The sequence below is a fragment of the Lepisma saccharinum genome, chromosome 16 (genome assembly GCF_977018435.1).
Source record: "Lepisma saccharinum chromosome 16, izLepSacc3.1, whole genome shotgun sequence".
Lineage (NCBI taxonomy): Eukaryota > Metazoa > Arthropoda > Insecta > Zygentoma > Lepismatidae > Lepisma > Lepisma saccharinum.
Window position 1 is genome coordinate 1,457,764 of NC_139244.1, and position 22,935 is coordinate 1,480,698.

At 40.1% G+C, this 22,935-nt stretch overlaps 1 protein-coding gene across 3 annotated transcripts; it reads left to right on the forward strand.

Annotated features, from left to right (window-relative positions):
- Positions 1–113: 113 nt before the first annotated feature.
- On the forward strand, positions 114–22,451 carry LOC145999840 (L-threonine ammonia-lyase-like). Of its 3 annotated transcripts, none has more exons than XM_083137104.1 (10): positions 114–134; positions 4,886–4,910; positions 5,748–5,858; positions 7,239–7,309; positions 9,161–9,448; positions 11,206–11,368; positions 16,428–16,583; positions 18,943–19,079; positions 20,330–20,555; positions 22,170–22,451. In XM_083137104.1, exons 2-10 carry the CDS (start codon positions 4,887–4,889, stop codon positions 22,293–22,295), a joined length of 1,302 nt encoding a protein of 433 aa, XP_082993230.1. In that variant the 5' UTR covers positions 114–134; position 4,886; the 3' UTR covers positions 22,296–22,451. The 3 variants fall into 3 exon arrangements, with proteins under 3 accessions (XP_082993230.1, XP_082993229.1, XP_082993231.1); XM_083137103.1 differs by lacking the exon at positions 114–134 and adding an exon at positions 1,847–2,034; XM_083137105.1 differs by lacking the exons at positions 114–134; positions 4,886–4,910 and adding an exon at positions 1,847–2,034.
- The last annotated feature ends 484 nt before the right edge of the window (positions 22,452–22,935 follow it).

Sequence of the window (22,935 nt, forward strand, 5' to 3'; positions counted from 1 at the left end):
AAGCTTTTAGCCCATCACACAACTTGCAACAATCACATTGCAAATTGAAGTTAGGCCAACTCTCAAGATCTTGAATCCACAAAACAAGTTCAAGGCAAGAATTTTATCTAATGAAAATCCAGAGTGCAAATCTCGTAAGTAGCATTTTTTCTCTGGTTTAGACCCAAATTCAAACTAATACTAATTAACCTCCTTGGACATAAGGTAGACTAATGCATATCTAGTTCAGGAAATGCACATAGTTGAGAGCTAAAACAATAATAATAATAATAATAATAATGTTTATTGTTTTAGCTCTAAACAGGCCTAAATCTGTGGGTGCTCTGTATATGTCTATCAACTTTTACAAAACAACAGCAGCTATATATAAATGTCATCTGCAGTCCGCGTTAAAGTTAGTATTTGCTTTGAGAAAAACCATGTGGTACGAGTATAGCTGAATTACATGACCTACAAGTACAAGGATCTGATTTACTGACAGGAAACTACTTGGGCTTTTAACGTTCAAGTTCTCAACAACCATACATAACAACAGTGAGAATAGTAAGTGGTAATCTCAGATCAAATTTTCTTAGTGTGCACATTACTCACATTAATTTTAAAATAACGTAAATGACTTGTAAACAAAGCAATAATTCAGCACATTTCACAGTGATTTGAAAACTGAACATTACCCTGAGGAAAGAGATAGTACAATAGGAAACAATCAAACTTTTCTTATTTCATTATAATACTGGTAGTTCTGTTTCCTACCAATTACTTTGCCTAATCAGGTTCTCTATTAACTTGGCCATGTTATTATTGTATAAAAGCAAAAACATAAATGTTTTATTTAGACTACCTAAAGAAAGAATAAAATTTCTTATTTTCAATTCAAGCCGTACCTAACATTAGGTTAAACTATTGAACCTATCTATCCTAACCCAAGACTATTGCAAATATACATTTAAAGTAATGAAATCATGGGTTTGGATGTAAAATACTCTCAGAGGAAAATGTATTATTACGTACATTTGGTTAAATTCTTAACCAAATTTGGAAACCCCATTCTTATATAAATTATGCAATGCGTTTCGACCGGTAGATTAACCATAATGTTGACTTTTGATAGATAATAAAATTGTTGAAATAGAAATAAGTAAGATTAAATTGGATGAATTATTTTGATTATGTGATACTCAATATTTTGTATTTAAAAGAAATATATCACATCCTCTTTACTGAACTGCAATAGATATAGCCTATTATTTAAGAAAAAAAGCTGAGCTTTGCACATGAATAACGAATTTTAATCATAATTATAATATTGCTCATCTAATCTAACCGAATCTAACAAAGTTATCAACGATCGTGCCAAGAGCGGTTTCTGGGTTTCAAATCCCCATTCCCCAAATTTATTCATGCAATATTTCAGATATGGTTGACATATTTAGATTCGCAAAATTGTGTCTTTCTTAACTGCCTACAGAAGAAGTATGATTCGTCTTAGGAAGCCAAATACACAGTTAGTGCTGAATATAAAATGTCATGAAAAATTGATGTAACATAATCTGATAAGAAAACATTAACAAATGACAGACTCATTGCAGCTGAGATTTGCCGAGTAATGGCCTCTATAGCCAACAGCATAGATAATAGTAGGCAAATTGTTCATCGTAATTTTCAATTTTTTTATAATTCTACAACCTGTGGGGATGTGAGGAAAATAGCTACTGACGCAATCCCAAATAATAAGGATAATATGGATGTCGTAAGTGGAGCACAGAGTGACGTCTTTGGGAGGACCTATGGGGTACGTGCTAGAAACTTTGGTCAAACATTGTTCAGTAAACATTAAAGCCAGCCATCTTTGCAAAACCCGCCTCTCTTCCCAAGTTGCCCTTTCCTTCTCATTTCAAAATGTAATAGTCATCTAGTTCATATCTTCTGCGGTTCTAGTGGTTCTAGTTCGCAGCAATACGAAGATTCCTGTGTAAGCATTTTCAAGATCATCTAACCTTTGAACATCAACTTGGCCGGTAGTCAAACTCTAAGGTAAGGATATCGATATTTATGATCATAAAACTTTGCTTTCTTGAATTGAAGAGTTGTCACAAATCAATTTTAGTGTAATTTACTTCCTGATTTTGCTTAAAACGAGATTGTATTAAAATAATAATATGTGTTTACTCTACAAACAGCCCACGAAGTTAATAAATGTTCCTATTCATTTGAAATACTGATAATTTATGTTACGATATGTTTATTTGAAAAATATTGATGCATGTTTGCATGTTGAATGTGAGTTCATCAGACTATTCTCCAAACACAAAAACAATGTATACAATGAAATATACAGGTATTGGACAAAATAATGGAAACACCTGTGGAAGTCGGAACATCATGTATTAATACGGTGTTGGGCCACCTTTAGCATGCAATACAACTTGGATTCGGGACGGAATAGACCGATACAAGTCTTGAATGGTGGTGAGTGGAATTTGAAGTCATTCTTCACGTAGCACAGCCTCCAGCTCAGGTAGAGACGAAGAAGGTGGAAATCGACGCCGAACCCTGGATTCCAAAACAGCCCACAGAGGCTCGATGATATTCAGGTCTGGGGACTGGGTGGGCCAGGGAAGATGTTGAACTTCATCAGCATGCTCTGGAAACCACTGTTGAACAGTGCCAGCAGTATGAATGGGGGCATTATCATCCTGGAAGATGGCATTCCGGTTTGGAAATAAGGTTTGCACCATTAGGTGGTTATCCAAGAGTTCTCTATACACTGCTTATGAGACACGACTGTGTAATGTGACAAGGGGGCTGCCGAATACCATGATATAATGCCCCAGACCATAATAGAGCCGCCACCATGTTTGACAGTCGGGCGGTGACAATCCACATCGTATGCTGCTGAGGGTGTTCGCCATACAAACACGCGTCCAGTAGTGGGGAAGAGGGTAAAGGTTGACTAGTCTGACCAAATGACATGTTTCCAGTCCTCCAACGTCCAAGTTTTGTGGTCATTGCATCATGCACGTCACCTTCGAGCACTCGTCTCAGTTATTAGGGACTTGGCAATAGCAACACGCCCATGGATACCCATTTGATGCAGTTCCCGCCTCACTGTTTTGCATGACACGGGGTGTTTAGGTGCTGATTAAGTTCTGTAGTCACTTTGGAGGCCATTGTTTTCTTCTGCAACGTCACAATACGCTTCAAGGCCCGGCGGTCCCTTTCCTGCAGCTTCGTCTTTCAACAACTATTGTGCTTCGCAGACCCTGTTTCACCGTGCACTGTGTATCCGGTCATGACTTTCGAGACCGTGCCTCGTGTTACACCGCATAACTTCGCTGTTTTGCTCACAGATGCTCCAGTGAAACGGGCACCAACAATTCGACCTCTTTCAAACTCCGTCAGGTCGGCTATACTGGTCACTCACTACACCTGAACAACGTGCACTACCACACTGCCTCACTCTACTGTCAGTGCACAGTCCATACTACCTGCAACAAACAAGAGAAGGTTGATTTCCGCGTGCTCAGTATTACCAGGCACATTGAAAATATGTCCCACTTCTGACTCGTGTTTCCATTATTTTGTCCAATACCTGTATATATATATATATATTTCTATATCACCTATCAATATCTTTGAAATCATTATAGTTATGAAGTTACTTGGAACATATAAGCATAATAGTGAGTATATTCTCAGTGAGTATGTCAATGTAGCATTGTCATGTTGGTATTCCTTTTGCTCGTTGCCATTTTGATAGGAAACTTAATACTAATGAAATCTGTTTCTTACACTTAGTACCGTAACGTATTCCTCGTGCAGCACTCACAATAAAAAGTTAGTAAATAATTAAAAAGTTTACAATTCTTTCGAATAATTAAATCAAGAAGACTTAGGTGGGCAGGCCATGTGGCACGAATGGGAGAGGAAAGAGGAGTTTACAGGATTCTTGTTGGGAAACCTGATGGTAAAGACCTGTAGGAAGACCAAGACGAAGATGGAGAGATAACGGAAGGACCTGTAGGAAATCGGTACAGATGGAAAAGATTGGATAGATCTTGCCAGGATAGTCAGTGATGGAAGCCTTGTGCTGCTGCAGCCTTAAACTCTCGGGTTTAAGAAGCCTACAGATTTAGTTAGTTAGTTACAACTCTTTCGATTCGATAGTGCTACAATATTGAAACAAAAGTAAGAACAAGGGAAATTGCAACACTCGATAAGAAAATGTTCTGAAAATCCTTGAGACGACCTTCATATATATACACAGAGCATTCCCTGACATTCGCAACGAGACTCGGCGGCAAGCGGCCCGGCATCAGCGCATGTCTCTCCCGGTGAACGGGTCAGCAACAGTCGCTAGAGTCGGCTATGAAAATTACAGTTTTCATATTGTGTACTAACCTTGACTACAGAAGGTGTTGAAAATGATGTCCCTCTGCTGCAACACATTCCTGGCATCTCCGAAGGAAATTGGCATTTACACGTGCAAGTTCGTCTACTGTAATTCTCCCGATTTTTCGTATAATACTCTCTTTTGACTCACGGATGGTGTGCGGATTGTCTTTGTATACTTCATTTCCCCATTTTTCTTTCCACTTTTATTCAAAACTGATCCTGTTACTCTAAACTTCTTTACGAGGTTTAATCTAAGCAACTGTCGCGGACCCGTTCACCGGGAAAGACAAGCGCTGATGCCGGGCCGCTTGCCGCCGAGTCTCGTACCGAATGTCAGGGAATGCTCTGTACGCTATATTAATCAAAGTAAACTGGAGATAGAAAGTAGTGTTATTAAGATCAGTTCTAATGTGGTAACAACAATATAGTCTTCAAAGTACCTCCTTAACATCAGACATGAATTGATGCTTTTCCTTTCCGTCTATTTCAGGATGGGGGATTCGCTGAAACCTGACGTAAGTGTTCCCTCAAATTTCAATTTTGTTACAGTAGCATAACATGCAATTTCCACTTGTACCGTGGGATTAACAAATATTGCTCGCCACATTGTCCTTGACTATTTCCGTTAAAATTTATCTTGCATCCTACGTGCTTCTTAAGAATTGGATTTCTACGTATGCTGGTGCAGAGGTTGACAGTGACTTATTTGGCGGTTTGTTTCAATCCTTGAACGGGATGAAGATGGTAATGGACAATTTGCTTGGCAATATTTATGAATTCCACCCTACAGGCAAGCGTAAATTGCCATTGTTGGGGAGTTCCTGGAAAAAAGACTGAAATTCCTACAACTTAATCTACTCTGAAAAACAACCGCATATCCAGTGCCGGCGCTGCTGGGGGGTGAGTCAATTGGTGGCTGTCAGAGATGTGGGTGGGGCATGACTTTAATTTTAAAATGTATTTCGATATTCACATTGTTATTACGTGATTTGGACAAGGCTTTATTATTCAATAATTGAATTATTAAATATTAGGATAACAAGAAATTAAATAAAATCAAATTTTGCATTGAACATATTCACAATAAGTATACAATAGCAATAATAAAATATTATTAGCTAACAATATAATGCGTTAATGAGAAATGTTGAAATATCCTATTATACTTCAGACTTCATTGATCCGGCTGTTATTAGAGAGTGATCCGAAACCAGAGATCCTGGGTTCGAATCTTCTAAGGTTTCTCTTCAAATTTCGTCATTATCTATACACTTTCGTTTTATATTATGAAAGTTGCCTGTTAAGTTTTGACAGGTTGGACCATCGAAAATGATGAATGTCTCTTCTTTCAGGACTTGGAAGACCCCTGGTGCACCCCTAGGAATCCCCGCGTTGTCGGTTTCGCAGAAGTCACGGCGGCATTTTTCAAAATCAAGGATCTCCTTCCACCTACGCCATGCCACGTGAGTACTCAGTACACGTGAAGTGTGGTCAAGAAATATGTAATTTCTAAAAATATTGTCTAAACTTATCTCGATATGAATCAGCAACATCCTTGTCAAGTAGTTTCGACCACGCGAAGCGTTTAAATATGTTCTTGTGCATTGCAAATAATTATATTGCATCAATGTGCAAGCTTATGGATGAAGAAGTACAATTCTTTCAGTTTTACATGCATAAAGTTCTATATTGGTCCACAAACCTCATTATAGCAAATATATACGGTAAATTCGGAGTTTGTAAGGTAAAGGAGGGGAAGTTCGCCCAAAATGCTTTTCATTTTTCTTCTTCTAAACGAATTTGGGGAGAAGGACAAAATTTATACGATACAAAAAGTAGTCATTGTGGATTATGAGTAATATAACATAAATACTGTTTTACTTATACTTATAACGTAATATTAAAAATACTAAAATGAGAAAAAGTGGCGACATTCGCTACGAGACTCGGCGGCAAGCTGCCCGGCATCAGCGCATGTCTTTCCCGGTGAACGGGTCAGCGACAGTCGCTAGAGTCTGCTATGAAAATTGCAGTTTTCATATTGTGAACTAACCTTGACTACAGAAGGTGTTGAAAATTATGTTCCTCTGCTGAAACACATTCCTGGCATCTCTGAAGGAAATTGGCATTTACACTTGCAAGTTCGTCTACTGTAATTCTCGTACAATACTCTCTTTTAACTCACGGATGGTGCGCGGATTCTCTTTGTATACTTTATTTTCCCATTTTTCTTTCCACTTTTATTCAGAACTGACCCTGTTACTCTAAACCTTTTTATGAGGTTTAATATAGTGGTCCTATGTGGAACAGGAACACCAGGAAATTTCGTTGCAAAACGTCGTCACACTTCTTCACAATTCCTCTTTCCGAAGTAACACTCGACAAGATAAATCCTTTGTTGTAATGTTAACATTTGTGTGGTGCCATATTAAGCCACGATCTTCAACACACGGACACGACACAACACAACTTCCGAGGGAAGATTATACTGGCGTCAGTCTGCAACGTCAACAGAAGGGGTAAGAGAGCGAAGGCAGGGAGAGCGAAAAAAACGGACTAGCCAGCGACTGTCGCGGAACCCGTTCATCGGGAAAGACAAGCGCTGACGCCGGGCAGCTTTCTGCCGAGTCTCGTAGCGAATATCAGGGAATGCTCTGTAGAAAGGCACTGTATTTCTTCATGGTTGAAATCTTTTGCAATTAGAAATAGGCGTAAACTTTTTTAAACATTATATTTTAACTGTTTTGTTCAGTAGTGTGAAATGTTTTAAGGCATTGTTTCTGCAATAAACTTGTTTCATAAAGTGCCAGTGTTTCCAGCTGCTACAATGACTTATCTTCCAGAAATCCCACATGTTCGACCAAACAGGGATTGATCTTTACCTGAAGAAGGAGCAGCTTCAGTACACAGGCAGGTAAGACGGGCTTCAATTTTTGTACATATGGTGGTATAAATTGTTCATTGGAAAGATGTTTAAGATTATAACAATAGAAACACGAAAGGAACACTATCGTTATGGCCACGAGGAATCGCAAATGCATTCACTCTATGCAAGCTGATGAAATTCATGAAGGGACACTCACGAAGATCACCCATCCCCAGGCCGGGATTCGAACTTGGGATCCCTGGCGTCGTAGCGCGCTGTGCTAACAATCCCGACACGGAGGTCAGCGTACAGCTTGAAGTCCGACCATAATTACTGAAATCCTTCTGATTGGGAACGGAACTTCACATCTGCGAGTAGGAGTTTTCCGTTATATTCTCTCTATGGGGTGGAAGGGCATCTTTAAGGGAGTATGAGTGTAAATACAGCGCCAAAATGACTATAAATTTGGCCTTTGTGAAAATTTTGGGGGGTTAAAATACGGTCTGGGAGGGTCTACACTTGGAAAAGAATGAGAATCGGAGAGAATGGAAAAGATGAATGTGACATGGACCATTCCCGTCCTACAATATTACAAATGTAACTGCCCATGGCCGTATTTAGAGGGGGGTTTCTAGGGTTCAACCCCCCACCGAAACTTTTGGCATGTTGGATTAATGGAAGTTCAGAAACCAAAATCTGTAACTCATTTTCAAAAATTTATTCGAAGTTTCAAAAAAATTACAACAGGGAGATAGTGCTGAAATGATCGAGCTAGAGTTTTCAGAAATTTCGAATTCTGAAACTCGATCAAAAAAAGATTTATTCTCGGAAACGCAGCCCACCCGTGACCCGTCCCTTTTCACTCCTGATGTCCTCTTTCCAGTGTTGTTCCTGGGTCAGGCTGAAAATTCCCTTATGAATATGATTGTCCCAAAATTGCCTTTCCAACTTTTACATTCCCCTGTTCAATAAAGTTGAAATTCCCCTTGATAGGAGTACAAACCTAGGATCTCCAGCTTCATAGCGCGTTACGTTCGCGATTGAGGTTACAGTACACGCACCAGGCTACACACACAGTTTTCAAAATTCCAAAAATTAACTTTTAAGGTCAAACAACAACAACTTTATGGCTAAAATTTCCATCTAACTTTTAAAGCTCTTTCTTGAAGGTATTTAAAATTTAATAAAAAAATATAATAATTGTGCATTTCAGAACACATTGATGAAATATGTAAAAAAATTTAAAAAAATAAAAAATTGTGCTGGATATTCACTCATCTGCTGGTTTGAGTAAGCCTTTTCAAGGATATAACAGCAGCAAATTATTTTTATTAGCTATTATTATTTTGGAATAAAGTTGGTTTATTATTATGACATTTTAATTATTATTATATATTTTATATTATTATATTATATACGGCGGCAAGCGGCCCGGCATCAGCGCTTGTCTTTCCCGGTGAACGGGTCCGCGTTTTGTACGAAAAATCGGGAGAATTACAGTAGACGAACTTGCACGTGTAAATGCCAATTTCCTTCGGAGATGCCAGGAATGTGTTGCAGCAGAGGGACATCATTTTCAACACCTTCTGTAGTCAAGGTTAGTAAAAAATATGAAAACTGTAATTTTAATAGTCGACTCTAGCGACTGTCGCTGACCCGTTCACCGGGAAAGACAAGCGTTCATACCGGACCGCTTGCCGCCGAATCTCGTAGCGAATGTCATGGAATGCTCTGTATAATATATTATACACAGGGTGGTGCAAAAGTAGGTTGACAGTTCACAGTCACTGGCACCACCCTATAAATATTTTTGCGCGCGTGTGTAGATTAACATCTTTCTCTTTCCTCCCCCAATCATTGTTGAATGATCCCAGTGTAGTTTCATGTTTCTTGTTGCAGTTTCAAGGAGCGAGGAGGCCTGTACGCAATGATGATGCTGAACAGCGACGAGCGCAAGAGGGGCGTGATAGCGGCGTCGGCCGGCAACCACGCGCAGGCGCTCGCCTACCACGGCCACCGCCTGGGCATCCCCGTGACGGTGGTGATGCCAGTGATCGCCCCGATCCTCAAGATCGAGCGCTGCAAGGACCTCAAAGCCAACGTCATCGTGCAGGGCAAGGACATGGCGGAGGCGAAGTTCCTCGCCCTCAGACTCGCCAAGAAGGAGGGCTTCACCTACGTCAACGGGTGAGCGGCTCTTACGTGCATTTGGCTCTCTCTCGTTTAGCGTCGTCGAGGAAGGATGATGACGTGATGAAACTGACGAAGGGATGCTCGCAAGGAGCACCCGCGCCCATCACGGGATTTAAATCCGGGAACTTCGGTGGCCAGATCGAAAGTCTGCAACGTAACGCGCTCGGTCGCAGACCCGGCTGCGGATCTTCAAGACAACGGAACTAGGGACTTCGAGGCTTGTCGAGACACGAACGAAACACTTCGGGACTTGTCGAGACAAAACGAGACACTTGATAGTAATCGAGACACTTGATAGTAATCGAGACAGAAACGATACACTTGAGACTTGTCGATATGGGAACGAAACACTTGATACTTGTCGAGACAGAAACGAGACACTTGATACTAATCGAGACACGTGATACTTATCGAGACAAAAACGAGACACTTGAGACTTGTCGAGACAGAAACGAGACATTTTATACTAATCGAGACACTTGATACTTATCGAGACAGAAACGAGACACTTGATACTAATCGAGACACGTGATACTTATCGAGACACGTGATACGTATCGAGACAGAAACGAGACACTTGATACTAATCGAGACACGTGATACATATCGAGACAGAAACGAGACACTTGAGACTTGTCGAGACAGAAACGAGACACTTGATACTAATCGAGACAATACATATCGAAACAGAAACGAGACACTTGATACTTATCGAGACACGTGATACTTATCGATACAGAAACGAGACACTTGATACTAATCGAGACACGTGATACATATCGAGACATAAACGATACACTTGAGACTTGTCGAGTCAGAAACGAGACACTTGATACTTATCGAGACAGAAACGAGACACTTGATACTAATCGAGACACGTGATACATATCGAAACAGAAACGAGACACTTGATACTTATCGAGACAGAAACAAGACACTTGATACTTATCGAGACAGAAACGAGACACGTGATACATATCGAGACACGTGATACATATCGAGACAGAAACGATACACTTGAGACTTGTCGAGACAGAAACGAGACACTTGATACTTATCGAGACAGAAACGAGACACTTGATACTTATCGAGACAGAAACGAGACACTTGATACTAATCAAGACACGTGATACTTATCGAGACAGAAACGAGACATTTGAGACTTGTCGATATAGAAACGAGACCCTTCAGACTTGTCGATACAGGAACGAGATATTTGAGACTTGTCCAGGAACGAGAATGCACACTTTCCGTCTTGTTGAGACGAGAAGAGAGAGCCACAAGACACTCCCAGTCTTATCGAGGTAACAAAAAGTTTGCTTTATTCACAGATAGGCCAATTGGGAATGGATCTAAGATAGAATCCCAACCATTATATGACTCCACCCGGGACACCTACATCATAAGGTGACAGCGTTTCTTCTACACAATCCGATAGGCTAAAGACTAGTCCAGACGAGGAGACAAACATTAGAAGGAACAGCTTACGACAATTTGATTCATATTAGCCTCGTTTTTCATGTGACTTACTCAAACATAGCGAGAGTAACTGATTATATTTCTAGATACGTTGTGTTATTGATATCAGGATATTAGAATATCCGATATCCGGATATCGAAATTCGGATATTAGAATATCCGATATCCGGATATTGAAATCAGGTAGAAAATTATCCGATATCCAGATTATTAAAATTTTTATCCAGATTTGGCCGGCTCTATTAAAATGATTCCCCGCTCTTCCCCTGCAGCTTCGACCACCCGCACTGCATAGCGGGGCAAGGAACAGTGGGCATGGAGATCCTAGAGCAAGTACCGGACGTGGATGTGGTCCTCTGCAGCATCGGAGGGGGCAGCCTGCTCGCGGGGGTGGCTGTCGTCATGAAGGCCATGAAGCCAGACGTCAAGGTCATCGTAAGTACACTCGTCAACAATTTATTTACATATTTTGTTACTTTGCTTAACTTTTCTTGGTGATTTGATTAAATAAGTTGGAAAATGTAGGTCGGACAATAGCGTACATGAGAAATCATCGGGAATGAGTATCACAAAGAGAGAGGTACGAGAAATTTATAAAAAGAGGTACAGAATCAAAGATAGAACGATTACATTGCATTGATTTGATGTTTTAAGTCCACTTCGTGCGCAGTAAGGTTAATCGGGACTGGACCTACAGTTTAAAGTGGATCCGAACTACTTTGTGCCTGCATCGGGTAACGAACCCTGTACCCCTTGATTACAAGGCGACGACGCTACCACTGCGCCATCGGGGAGGCCCAAAGAAAGAACGAAAAAGACAGAGAAAGTGAAGAAAGGATGAGAGAGGGAAAGAGGAAGGATAGAGAGAAAGAAATAGAATCAGAAGAAGAAAAAGCGAGAGAGATTAAGAAAATGGGGAAGCGAAAGAAAGAGAGGAAGAACGGAAACGATAGAGATAAAGAGGAAGAGAAAAGTGAAACAGAGAAAAAAATGACGGTAGAAAATCAGGAGAAAGATAGAACTAGATTACTACGACAGGCTTCAAGTAAGTCTTAACATTCTCGTGCATTTTTGCAACGGGCTACATGGTTTGTAAACCACGATCGCTATTACATACTCTGTAACGGATAGCTCTGGAACAAGCCAACGAAAAACAGTCTCTGCGCAAGTACAGCTCACCGCTCACGAGAAGATCCCCAAACGAGGGCTAACGGGTAGCGGGTGTGAAGGTAAGGACCGGTCCATTTGCAGATTTTAGGGGTAGCAGAAAGCCTTCCGCTGCGGATTTTCGAAGTGCGTGGGAGTTGATTTGCGTCAATCACGCAGAGCGTGTGTCCTCAGCAACAGTTTGCTGCTTTTCTTTCAGTGGCCAGAATACTTTTGTATTGCTTATCCTGTGCATTATTTAGACTGTATTTCAAAGGATTTTAAAAGAATATACGGCAACGACTTTAGGGTTACCAGTTGACAAACTTTAAAAAGAAGGCATTTTTAGATTGCAAAATGTTGTGAACTTTAGACGAAGACACACGTTTTGTGCTTACTGGTGTTTTGGTGGGCCTATAGATCACCCCCCCCCCCCTGTAAAATAATTTTACACCGTTTCCGTATAACTAATAATAGGCCTCACTGTAGGCAAATGTCTGAATATTCTAATATGTATTCACTATTTCCGTAATAGTATACGGTTGTGAAGCTTGGTATCTTACTTTAAAAGAATAACATAAATTGACATTGTGCCTCGGAGTTGTTTCTTCCACGCCTAAAGTCAAGAAACCGTTTTTGTAAGTCGTCACTAAAAACACATTTGCATTTTGGCATAGTTCAGATCGCTTATCGACAGAACTTCACTTCTCCACTGCCATGTAACAACTAAGAGTATGGCAGTTAAAAAATACTGTTTATTTCTGAATTCCGTCATGAAACTCAAATCAAAGGAAGCCGCGTATTCTTACCTATTGTCAGAAACTTGCTGCTCACCAAGAGCCGCGGTAGATGTCACAAATGCTTTCAAATCAAAACCTCACGCGGCGCGGCGGTGACAACAGAAGAGACGCAAAGGTCCAACAATTTTTCTTTGTTGCAAGAAAAGTTTATTTTCTTTGCGCTTGCAAATGAGAGTGTTGTATTTTGAAAACGAAAAGAAAATAAACAATTATTTAAAAATAACATGTTGTTACTAATTTTGAAGTTAAGCAGTTGTCTATACCCCAAAAAATCGGATATTTCCAAATTTTCCTAGAAACCCGCCCGGAGCATTTTTAGTACCCGAAGAACAGGATTCGTCCGGGTAAAGGAGAACTTGTGGTAACCCTAAACGACTTGCGTCGCTGCACCGGTTACAGCGAGGCCACATGTGTTTTTCATTCAGGGTGCACACCCCCAACCCTAATAGTGGAGTCGCCTGCCACTACGTCACTTTACTTCCGTCAGGGATCTTCTCCTGAGCGGTCAGCTGTACTGACGCTAGACGGCTGTACCAATGAACACGTGAGAGGGAACGGGATTGCGTAGAGGGGGAAGCGACTCCTTCCTTGGCTTCGCTCTGCCCACTGATCCACCCTCTTTTCTGCGCGGCCTAGCACTACATATTCCTGGGATGGGATATACTTTTCTATACATTCTTGAAGACGGTATACAACCGCGCGCGCACAACATTCGCTGCACCGGCCGCTTTTGGCACTCCACGTATCACACTGAAGCCGCTCACTGCCTGATAGAGCAAGCACGGTGTTATAATCACCCCTTCTCTACAGGGGTTGCTACTTCTAAATTTACAAGGCGCGCATGAGAAAAGCAGAAAGATAAGTTTCGTACTCACAATATAATAGTGGGGAAGGAGGGCAACTTACGCCTTCTTTGTTTAGTAGGCACGAAGTGAGGTTCGCGAGATATGTATTCCTCCAACATCAGAATAGAGGCGAGTAAAGAAGAAGAGAAAGGCGGGGTTACTTTTCACTTCTGAGGGTGCTGGAGGACGAGAAATTCATCGTCGCATGTCTGTCTTTTCTTTGGCTGGGAAGTACAACATCCTCCCTACATCCCAGATCCTTTCCTATGTAATTTTCACATTTCTAGCGGCCTCAAGGGAGACATTCGTTGAAATCGGACGATGAAGTATGCGACTGGGTAAGACTGTGAATCCGTCAGCAGCCGGCAAGAATGGTATTAACCCAAAAGTGTTCGAAGGGGGACTTGATGGGGATTATAACCCCTACTTGGCCCAATATTCCTAATAAAAAGAACGTCAAAGGCAGGAGAAGATGGCAAAATAGGAACTGGCTACTGAAAATGTACACGTAAACACCAACCCTTCTTGTGTCTAAATAACTAACTCTCTAGCCTTCTTAAACCCGAAGGTTCATGGCTGCAGCAACACAGGCCTTCCATCTGTCCCTATCTTGAGCAAGATCTATATACTCATTTCCATCCCTACCGATTTCCTTTAGGTCCATCTCAACGTTGTCCCTCCATATTCGTCTTGGCCTTCCTACAGGTCTCTTACCATCAAGTTTCCCAACAGAATCCTGTAAACTCTTCTTTGCTCTCCCATTCGTGTCACATAGCCTGCCCACCTGTCTTCTTGATTTAATCATTCTAATAATATCTGGACATGAATACAAATTATGTAGTTCTAAATTATGTAAACTTCTCCACTCACCTGTCTCCTCATCCCTTTTAGTTCCAAATATTTTCCTAAGGATCTTATTTTCAAATACTCTCAATTTATGTTCTTACAATGTAAGGGACCAAGTTTCACAGCCATGTAATACTACAGGCAAAATTACTGTTTTGTATATTTTAACTTTTAGTTTCTTAGATATTAAACGAGAAGACAAAAGTTTATGAAGAGAGAAGTAACATGCATTTCCTGAATTAAGCCTACTTTTTATTTCCTCTTTAATATCATTTTCATTTGTTAATATTACTCCTAAGTATTTGAATTGGAAACTGGTTCAAACGAGTTGTTATCAATAATTATATTTTGATTATTACCCAACACTTGGTTTCGGCCTGTAAGCATATATTTAGTTTTTTCTATGTTAACTTCCAAACCTATCTCTTTAGCAGTTTTGAAAAATATTTTAGCATTATTCTTAATTGTATTTATATCATCCCCTAATAAGTCTACATCATCTGCATATGCCAGCAACTGAGTCACACCGTTTAATTTTAGTCCTTCTTTAGTTTCTTTATACCTTCTTAACAGCATATTCTAAGGCAAAATTAAAGAGCAATGGAGATAATGTATCTCCTTGTTTTAACCCACCATGAATTGTAAATTTGTCAGACACATTAATACCCACACGAATTTTACTTTCTGTTTCACTGGTGCATACTTTTATCATACTAACAAGCTTCTTAGGTATTCCAAACTCTACTAATATATTATATAATTTATCTGTTTTAAACAAATAACATTTCCTTTTTTGAAATCAATGAATAGCTGATGGACACTTTGATTATATTCCCACTTTTTTTCAAGTGTCTGTCTGATGTGAAAAATTTGATCTGTAGTTGATCTGTTACGTTTAAATCCACATTGATAATCACCTATAATTTCATTAGCATATGGGGTTAGTCTTGTTAAAAGAATGTTAGATAATATTTTATATGTTGTTGAGAGTAGAGAAATTCCACGGTAATTATTGCAGTTCATTTTATCACCTTTCTTAAACACAGGAACAATTATGAATTCTTTCCACTGTTGAGGGATTTCTTCTTTATTCCATATTAAATAAATTAACGAATTTCCACCATATTTAATCAAAGCAACTGGTATTAAATCAATCCCAGGTTCTTTTTTATTCTTTAGCCTTTTAATAGAATCTTTAACTTCAGTCAAGTTAGTTTCTGGAACTAAAGGTTCTGTTGTCTGAACTTCATTTACTTCTGATTTATCTCCTACATGAACATTTAAGTTCTTCCATCTATTTAAAATATCACTTGGATCAGCCAAAAAATCACCGTCTTTATCTTTTATCAAGTTTACTTTAGGTTGCCACCCCTTTCTAAATTCATTTACACCTTTATATAAATCTCTGATATTTTTATTTTTGCTGTTTGTTTCAATTTCACTAATTTTGCTATTCAAGTAATCTCTTTTTTTACATCTAAACGTGCGGTTAACTTCTCGCTTTATTCTATTATAATTGCTTAAATTTGTATCATCAGAGTTATTTAACCACCTAAGTCTAGCCTGATTTCTTATTTCTATTAGATTATGACATTCATTATCAAACATGGCTTACTTTTTCTTGGTTTATGGTGTCATATACTTTCATTAGCTGCTGATTCTATTGCATTACGTATTAGATTAGATTTTGATTATTACCTAACACCGTCTTGTGTCGCACTAAATTACTTCTGATGGAATACATTTTCACTGAAACTTCTTGTTGGCGCTTTCATTTGACTTCCCCTTATACTTAAGCCAAATACTAGGGTAATATGATACTTGGAGCATCTCACTTACAGGTTGTTGTCTTTGCAGGGAATAGAGTCGAACCGCTGCGCTAGTTTCGCGGCCGCCAAGAGAGCGGGGAAGCCAGTGTTCACCCCGATCGAACGGACGCTGGCGGACGGACTGGCCGTGCCCACCGTCGGGTACAACTCCTTCGTCACTGCCATCCCTATCATCGACAGAGTGGTAAGCGCTTCTTTCCTCCAAATTCAAAATATTTTTCCTCGGATCACCCCGTATATATTATAGAGGGCGTCCCTGTACATTTCAGTCAAAGTTTCACAGCACGTACAAACAACTTTCCTTTGAATCATCTAGCACCCATAAAAAGGCACCTTCTATCCTGTATGTATGCAGCCGTGAAGCACAGTTAGGGTTGCCAGCTGTATTTCCTGTCGGAAATCGACAATCTCTTTAGTATGCTTACGGGTATTGATTGAGTTGGTGTTTTTAAGTCCACTTTATGCACAGTAAGGCTAATCGGGACTGGTCCTACAGTCTAAAGTTGGATCCGAATCACTATGTACCTCCACCGGGTATCGAACCGGAGACCCTTGATTACAAGGCGACGACGCTACCCCTGCACCGTCGGGAGGCCCTATATGCTTACGGACAGACTGTGTAACGTTAAAAGCAAGGTCTGTCGCCTGGAATGAGCATAACGTATAAAATCCGACTTGTACCGAGATGATTTTAGGAGGAGGAGTTGAATCTATGGACTTCCGCCTGCATGAACCTCTTGGCATGATATTGCCTGCGTGCCACACAGAAAAATAAATGCATCAAATTATTTGATGCACCAGAAACGCATTGATTGATGCACTAAATGTGTTTTTCAGCCTTTACCAAGAATCAGGTTTATAGTCTGATGCATTTTTGAGTATCGTTTGTAAAGGTAAGCCCCAAGTGCATCATATGATGCAAATGAGTATTGCTTTCTGTGTCGAGCTGCATCATTTGATGCGTTTTTATGCAGTTTCCTGCATCTTTCTCGATGATGAACTTAAACATTTTACCTGGGCTACAGACTATATGCATGTTCTGTTTCAACTCATGCATTTACATTTCTGTATTATTGCATGTAGTGTACTATCCGACAAAAAAATACATGCAACCTTGAATTTGCACCGCGTAGTTGAATACAGGATAGAAAATTCCGTTTCTCTGAGGCTGCTTGTGAGTCATTCCATGCGAAATCAACACAACCTTACCATCTCCGATTTTCATGAAATTTGGGGAGTTGAAACTATGCATGGAACTTTGTAACTGTGAAAGGTTTTAGTCTCATACGTCTTGTAATTGTTAAATTATTCAAGGTCAAAGTTCGCATAAATTTCCCTTTTTGAGCCCGCTCAGCTATACTAAATGTGCTGTAACTCCGCCACTATTTCGCCTAGGAAGCTCAAATAAAGCTTATTGTACAGGGAATTGAACAAGCTTTCCAGTGATATATAACAAGCCTACCTTTGGATAAAAATATAATTTTGTCACGTGACCTTGACCTTTGACCTTGAATATCTCAAAACATGTCACCACCAAAAATCGTGAAAAAAATATATTTGGTTTCTCATGCCATACTCTAAAACATATCAGAAAATCATGTTTGCGTTGAATTCAATATGGCGGTCAACAATGTGCCGGACCTGCGCTAGACACACACAGCTAGCGATCTCCCTGTGCCTATCCTATTTCTCTCATGACCAGGATACTTCCTTTAAATTTTGTAGGGCTGTTAAAGGACTTTTGACTCGTCAGAGTTCATGTAATGAGTCTTTTATCAGTCACATAGTTACACATATTATTTTGTATCTTCTGATCCCATTGCAGTCCCAGAATGATTTTTTGATATGTTTTAGAGTATGACATGAGGGACCAAATATATTTTTTTTTACGATTTTTGGTGATAACATGTTTTGAGATATTCAAGGTCAAAGGTCAAGGTCACGTGACAAAATTATATTTTTATCCAAAGGTATGCTTATTATATATCACTGGAAAGCTTGTTCAATTCCCTGTACAATAAGCTTTATTTGAGCTTCCTAGGTAAAATATTGGCGGAGTTACAGCACATTTAGTACAGCTAAGCGGGCTCAAAAGGGGCAATTTATGCGAACTTTGACCTTGAATAATTTAACAATTACGAGACGCACGAGACTCAAAATTTTCATAGTTACTAAGTTCCATGCATAGTTTCAACTCCCCAAATTTCATGAAAATCGGAGATGGTCAGGTTGGAAATTGCACATATCTGTGTAGATTTGCCATGGAATGACTCTTATACAAAACCAAGGTAGAAACGGTAAAGTTCCCCGTGCAGTATAGCACCGTGTCGTGAAGGCACATTTAGGGGATCTGGGGTTAGGGCACCACACATTATCGATCTCGGCCATTTCTGGAGATGATGTGATCAGCAACACGCTCCGGCCGCTATGAGGCTGGGTGAACACTGGGTGCAACCAGACTTAATACTGGAAATGTGGACCGCTTTAAACAGTGCAGTGAAAATCTTTGAGGCATTTTACAGGTAAATTTGTTAACGTTGCAGGTGACTGTAAACGAGGAGTGGATCCCCTTGGCCATCCTGCGATTGGTGGAGCTGGAGAAGTCGATCGTGGAGGGCGCTGGGGCAGTTGGAGTGGCAGCGGTGCTCGCAGGACTGCTCAACGACCTCAAAGGGAAAAAGTATGTCCGTGTCTTTGGTTGCAGTCGCTTGCAAAGGAAGTGTACTCACTTTAAAATAAATTCTGTATCGTGTTCATACGCAAAGAATTGAATTGGAAAGTAAGGGTATTACCAGCTTCTTATTGCACTTCCTTTATAATTATTCACTAACAAATATTGCCCTTCATTAGGACACAAGGCTTGCAACTGAAGTCTGTATATTAACCTAGCAGAAATATAAAGATATGGCAGTGGAAAGCTTAAGCCGTAAAATTGTAGGTTTAGAGGACTTATACATAAAAGGCTTGATAGTAAAGAGGTTTATTTAACAACATAATGCCTGAAGGCTTGAGACTACATAAATGATGATTATAAGAATATAAACCCCCTAAATAAATACAATAAATAATAATGAAACAATTAAATTATACAATTAAATCTTTACATAATTAAGACTTCCTTACACTTTATTTGACCAACAGGAGATTATAGTAATTTCGTTTTAATATTAAATTTCACTCGTACACCTTGCTTATAGTTATAAGGGCAATCAAACAAGCGGCCTTCATAGCAATGGCTCGAAACACTATAAGTCAACCCAGTGTGGAAGAACAAACAGTATTTTGTCTATTTTTTTTTAATCATTGGGTCTCAAAGTTAGAGAGGACAAGTTAGTAGGAATAAGGTTAATAAGAGTATTGAGGAAATGATATTAAATAAAAGATACTAGGTAAGGAGTGGAAGGCTAATATAAAGTTATTAATTGGGTGTGATATGTATTGTATAAGCCTATATTAGTTATTAATTCATCTATTCGAAGTTCTACATTACAAAAATTTGTAAAGGGGCTAGAAAGACGTTTAGAGATTAGTGAATACGAGCAGTAGACAATTAACATTGCAAGAGGAGATAATATCGTTAATTTTTCCTTCTGCAGTCCGCTCTAAGAAACTCTCTAGCCTTGTTAAACCCGAAGGTTTACGGCTACGGCAACACAAGTCTTCCATCTGATCAATCCAATCGTTTCCATCCTTACAGATATCCTTTAGGTCCATGTAAACGTTATCTTCGTCGTGGCCTTCCTACATGTCTCTTACCATCAGGCTTCCCAACAAGAATCTCTTCTCTCCTATCCCATTCGTGCCACATGGCCTGCCCACCTAGGTCTTCTTGATTGAATTTTATGCAATATTGAATTGTTAGAAAACTTATAGCAGACCAGGGAAAATTGTGCTAGAATAGTTTTGATGAACTTTTAAATGCGTTTTCAGAGTGGTGACGGTGCTGACAGGCGGCAACATCGACACGGCCATCCTGGGGAAGTGCCTGGAGCGGGGCCTCATGATGGACGGGCGGCTGCTCAAGTTCAAGGTCACCGTCGGCGACCGCCTTGAAGGGCTCAACGAGCTGGAGACCATGCTGGCCGAGCTGGGCGTCCAGATCAAGGAAATCGTCCGGGAGAGAACGTCCCCCAGCACGGACGTCTTCAACGACGAGGTAAATGCATCGACCCCGGAGAGAGGCTCGGATCTTCTGCGCAGGCGCGGCAGGCAAGGGCGCGTCCATCTGCGCAAACCTAGCTTAACGTAACAGAGAAGCTCCTCCCACTCGATGCGTTTCGTTCTTCTGCTCACGTGCGGGAGACCTCAGCGCTTGGAATATAGGCTCTCTTTCTGCTTTCACGATTAAAATTCGATCATCTTCAATTCACATCAGCTGTAATTAATTCATAATGTATTCATTGAATAGTGCAAATTTTAAAAGTTGAGATTATATACACGTCTTTCTTTTTGCTCTCTTTACTAAGAAGGAAAAAATTTCCCAATGCGCTGTCATTAGTAGATTACATGCAGGTTGGTCGATATAGAACAATTGAACATCGCTTTCTCTGACACAACAACATACTGAACCACGTGCTTCAACTTTGCAGACGTGCTATAACTGAGCCATTACAACATATGTCTTAGACTTATGGACCACCTGTAATAATACGAGGGAGAGACAAATGAAAAACCTTAAAAGTCCAACAAAAATTGCAGGACAGACTGTAAACAGCTTATATTTACATGAGGTATGAACTGTCATTTACAAAACGACCTCAAGGCTGCAACACTGATCAAGTGAGTTTCGCAACGTCATTTCTGTCATTTTAAAGATGGTGCCTCCTGCATGCACAAGCGAAGTGCCCTCTGGGAGCCTAAAACTTATAGACATTCTACGGCAAATGAAAATCAATGTGTCTATGCATGCTTACCACGCCAGGACGTTTACCAATAGAGGAGGAAGTTCGACGATGGCCTCAGTTCGCAGGCAGATGGGTGGAAAGGCCTTCGCGGTAGCTCACATGGGACTGAACATAGATTCCTAATATTCTTCTTCTTGAGGTATGCAGGTACCAATTCAGACTTGAAACTACAGGGTGTTCATAAAGTCCCGGCACCATTACAAAAAATACAGCTCGGAAACAACATGCAATGGAACAATGCTGTTGATTGCAAAATGAACTACAACTCTCCACGTTTAAATGCCATATATTCCTCTAGTTTCTCTCAGAACATCAAGGCCGGTAATCCACTTCTGCCCATAAACGCCACAGCATATCACCAGTAACAGTTAGGATACTCTCCGTTATTCTTCTTCGAAGAGTAGCAACATCTGAAACAGGAGTGCGGTAAAAAAAACAATCTTTGACATACCCCCAGAAGAAGAAATCCAAGGGTGTGATATCAGGAGAGCGCGGTGGCCAGGGAATAGGTCCATCGCGTCCTATTAACCTGCCAGGTAAATGCCTATCCAGAAGACCTCGAACATCCTTGGAGCAATGAGGGGGTGCTCCATCTTGTTGAAAATTATTGTTGGCTGAAATTCCTCCGTTGTTCTATTGAATGTAGTTTCCGAGCTATGTTTTTCTGTAATGGTACTGGGACTTTATGTGGATCAGTAATGGGTCTTTGGTAAAATGCAGCAAAGTTGTGAAACTTTAACAGCATAAATCAACTAAATCAAAAACAAAAAGAAACAAATTAAGGCTTTCATTTGACTGTCACTCGGATGGTACACGTCTCGTGGAAAATTAACATTGTAATATACGGTAATCTATTCTGCTTCCAGATGAAGGTGCTTATTGAAACGACCAACAAGGAACACGCTTCGAGAGCTACGAGAGCTATAAAGAAGAAATATGAATCCGCTCACTTCTACGAGGTTCCAGAACCTGTCACTTTTCCCGGAGCCTAAGCGTCAGGAACTAACATTTCCCCCTCACCAGCTCAAAAAAAATTGCTGGAGTCTTGAAATATTTTAACTGAAATTGTAATACGAACTGCAAAATTTCTGGACATCTGTGGGGTTCAATTTACTGCCTCTTGGGACGAATAAAGACAACTGCAGCTAGATACGTGTTTTATTTTGTAACGTTTGATATGTTTATATACAATATTCAATGTTCTTGTTAGTGAAAATAAGACACGGAAAATTAGGCACAAACACTTCAATTTCGGATGCTTTTGATTGACTTGGTTTATTTTACTTCGCTTTTCTGTCACTTTTCGCTAATCGCAAAGATGAGGAAATTGATTAAGGGACACGCGCAAAGAACACCTATGCTTAGGTCGAGAGTCGAACCCGGGACCCTTAGTGTCGTAGCGCTAACCACTGCACCAATGAGGCCGGCAACCAATCTTGCGTATCAGAATATAAAACATTACTAATATATTTAAGCTCTTTTGTATTTGAACTACGGTTATATAGTGTACCAGTTAAATTATCCATTGTCACAGCCAAACTTTTGAAAACGCCTGCAAAGTTCAATTTCATTAGTCAAAAAATATTTGAATGGAAATGCACTTGCCTTGTAAGGAAGAGGATCCGGGTTCGA

Coding starts and splice junctions, on each gene's coding strand:
- LOC145999840 (XM_083137104.1), top strand. CDS start 4,887: ATGGGGGATTCGCTGAAACCTGAC. Junction 5,859..7,238: donor TTCCACCTACGCCATGCCAC/GTGAGTACTCAG, acceptor CTTATCTTCCAG/AAATCCCACATGTTCGACCA. Junction 20,556..22,169: donor CGGACGTCTTCAACGACGAG/GTAAATGCATCG, acceptor TTCTGCTTCCAG/ATGAAGGTGCTTATTGAAAC.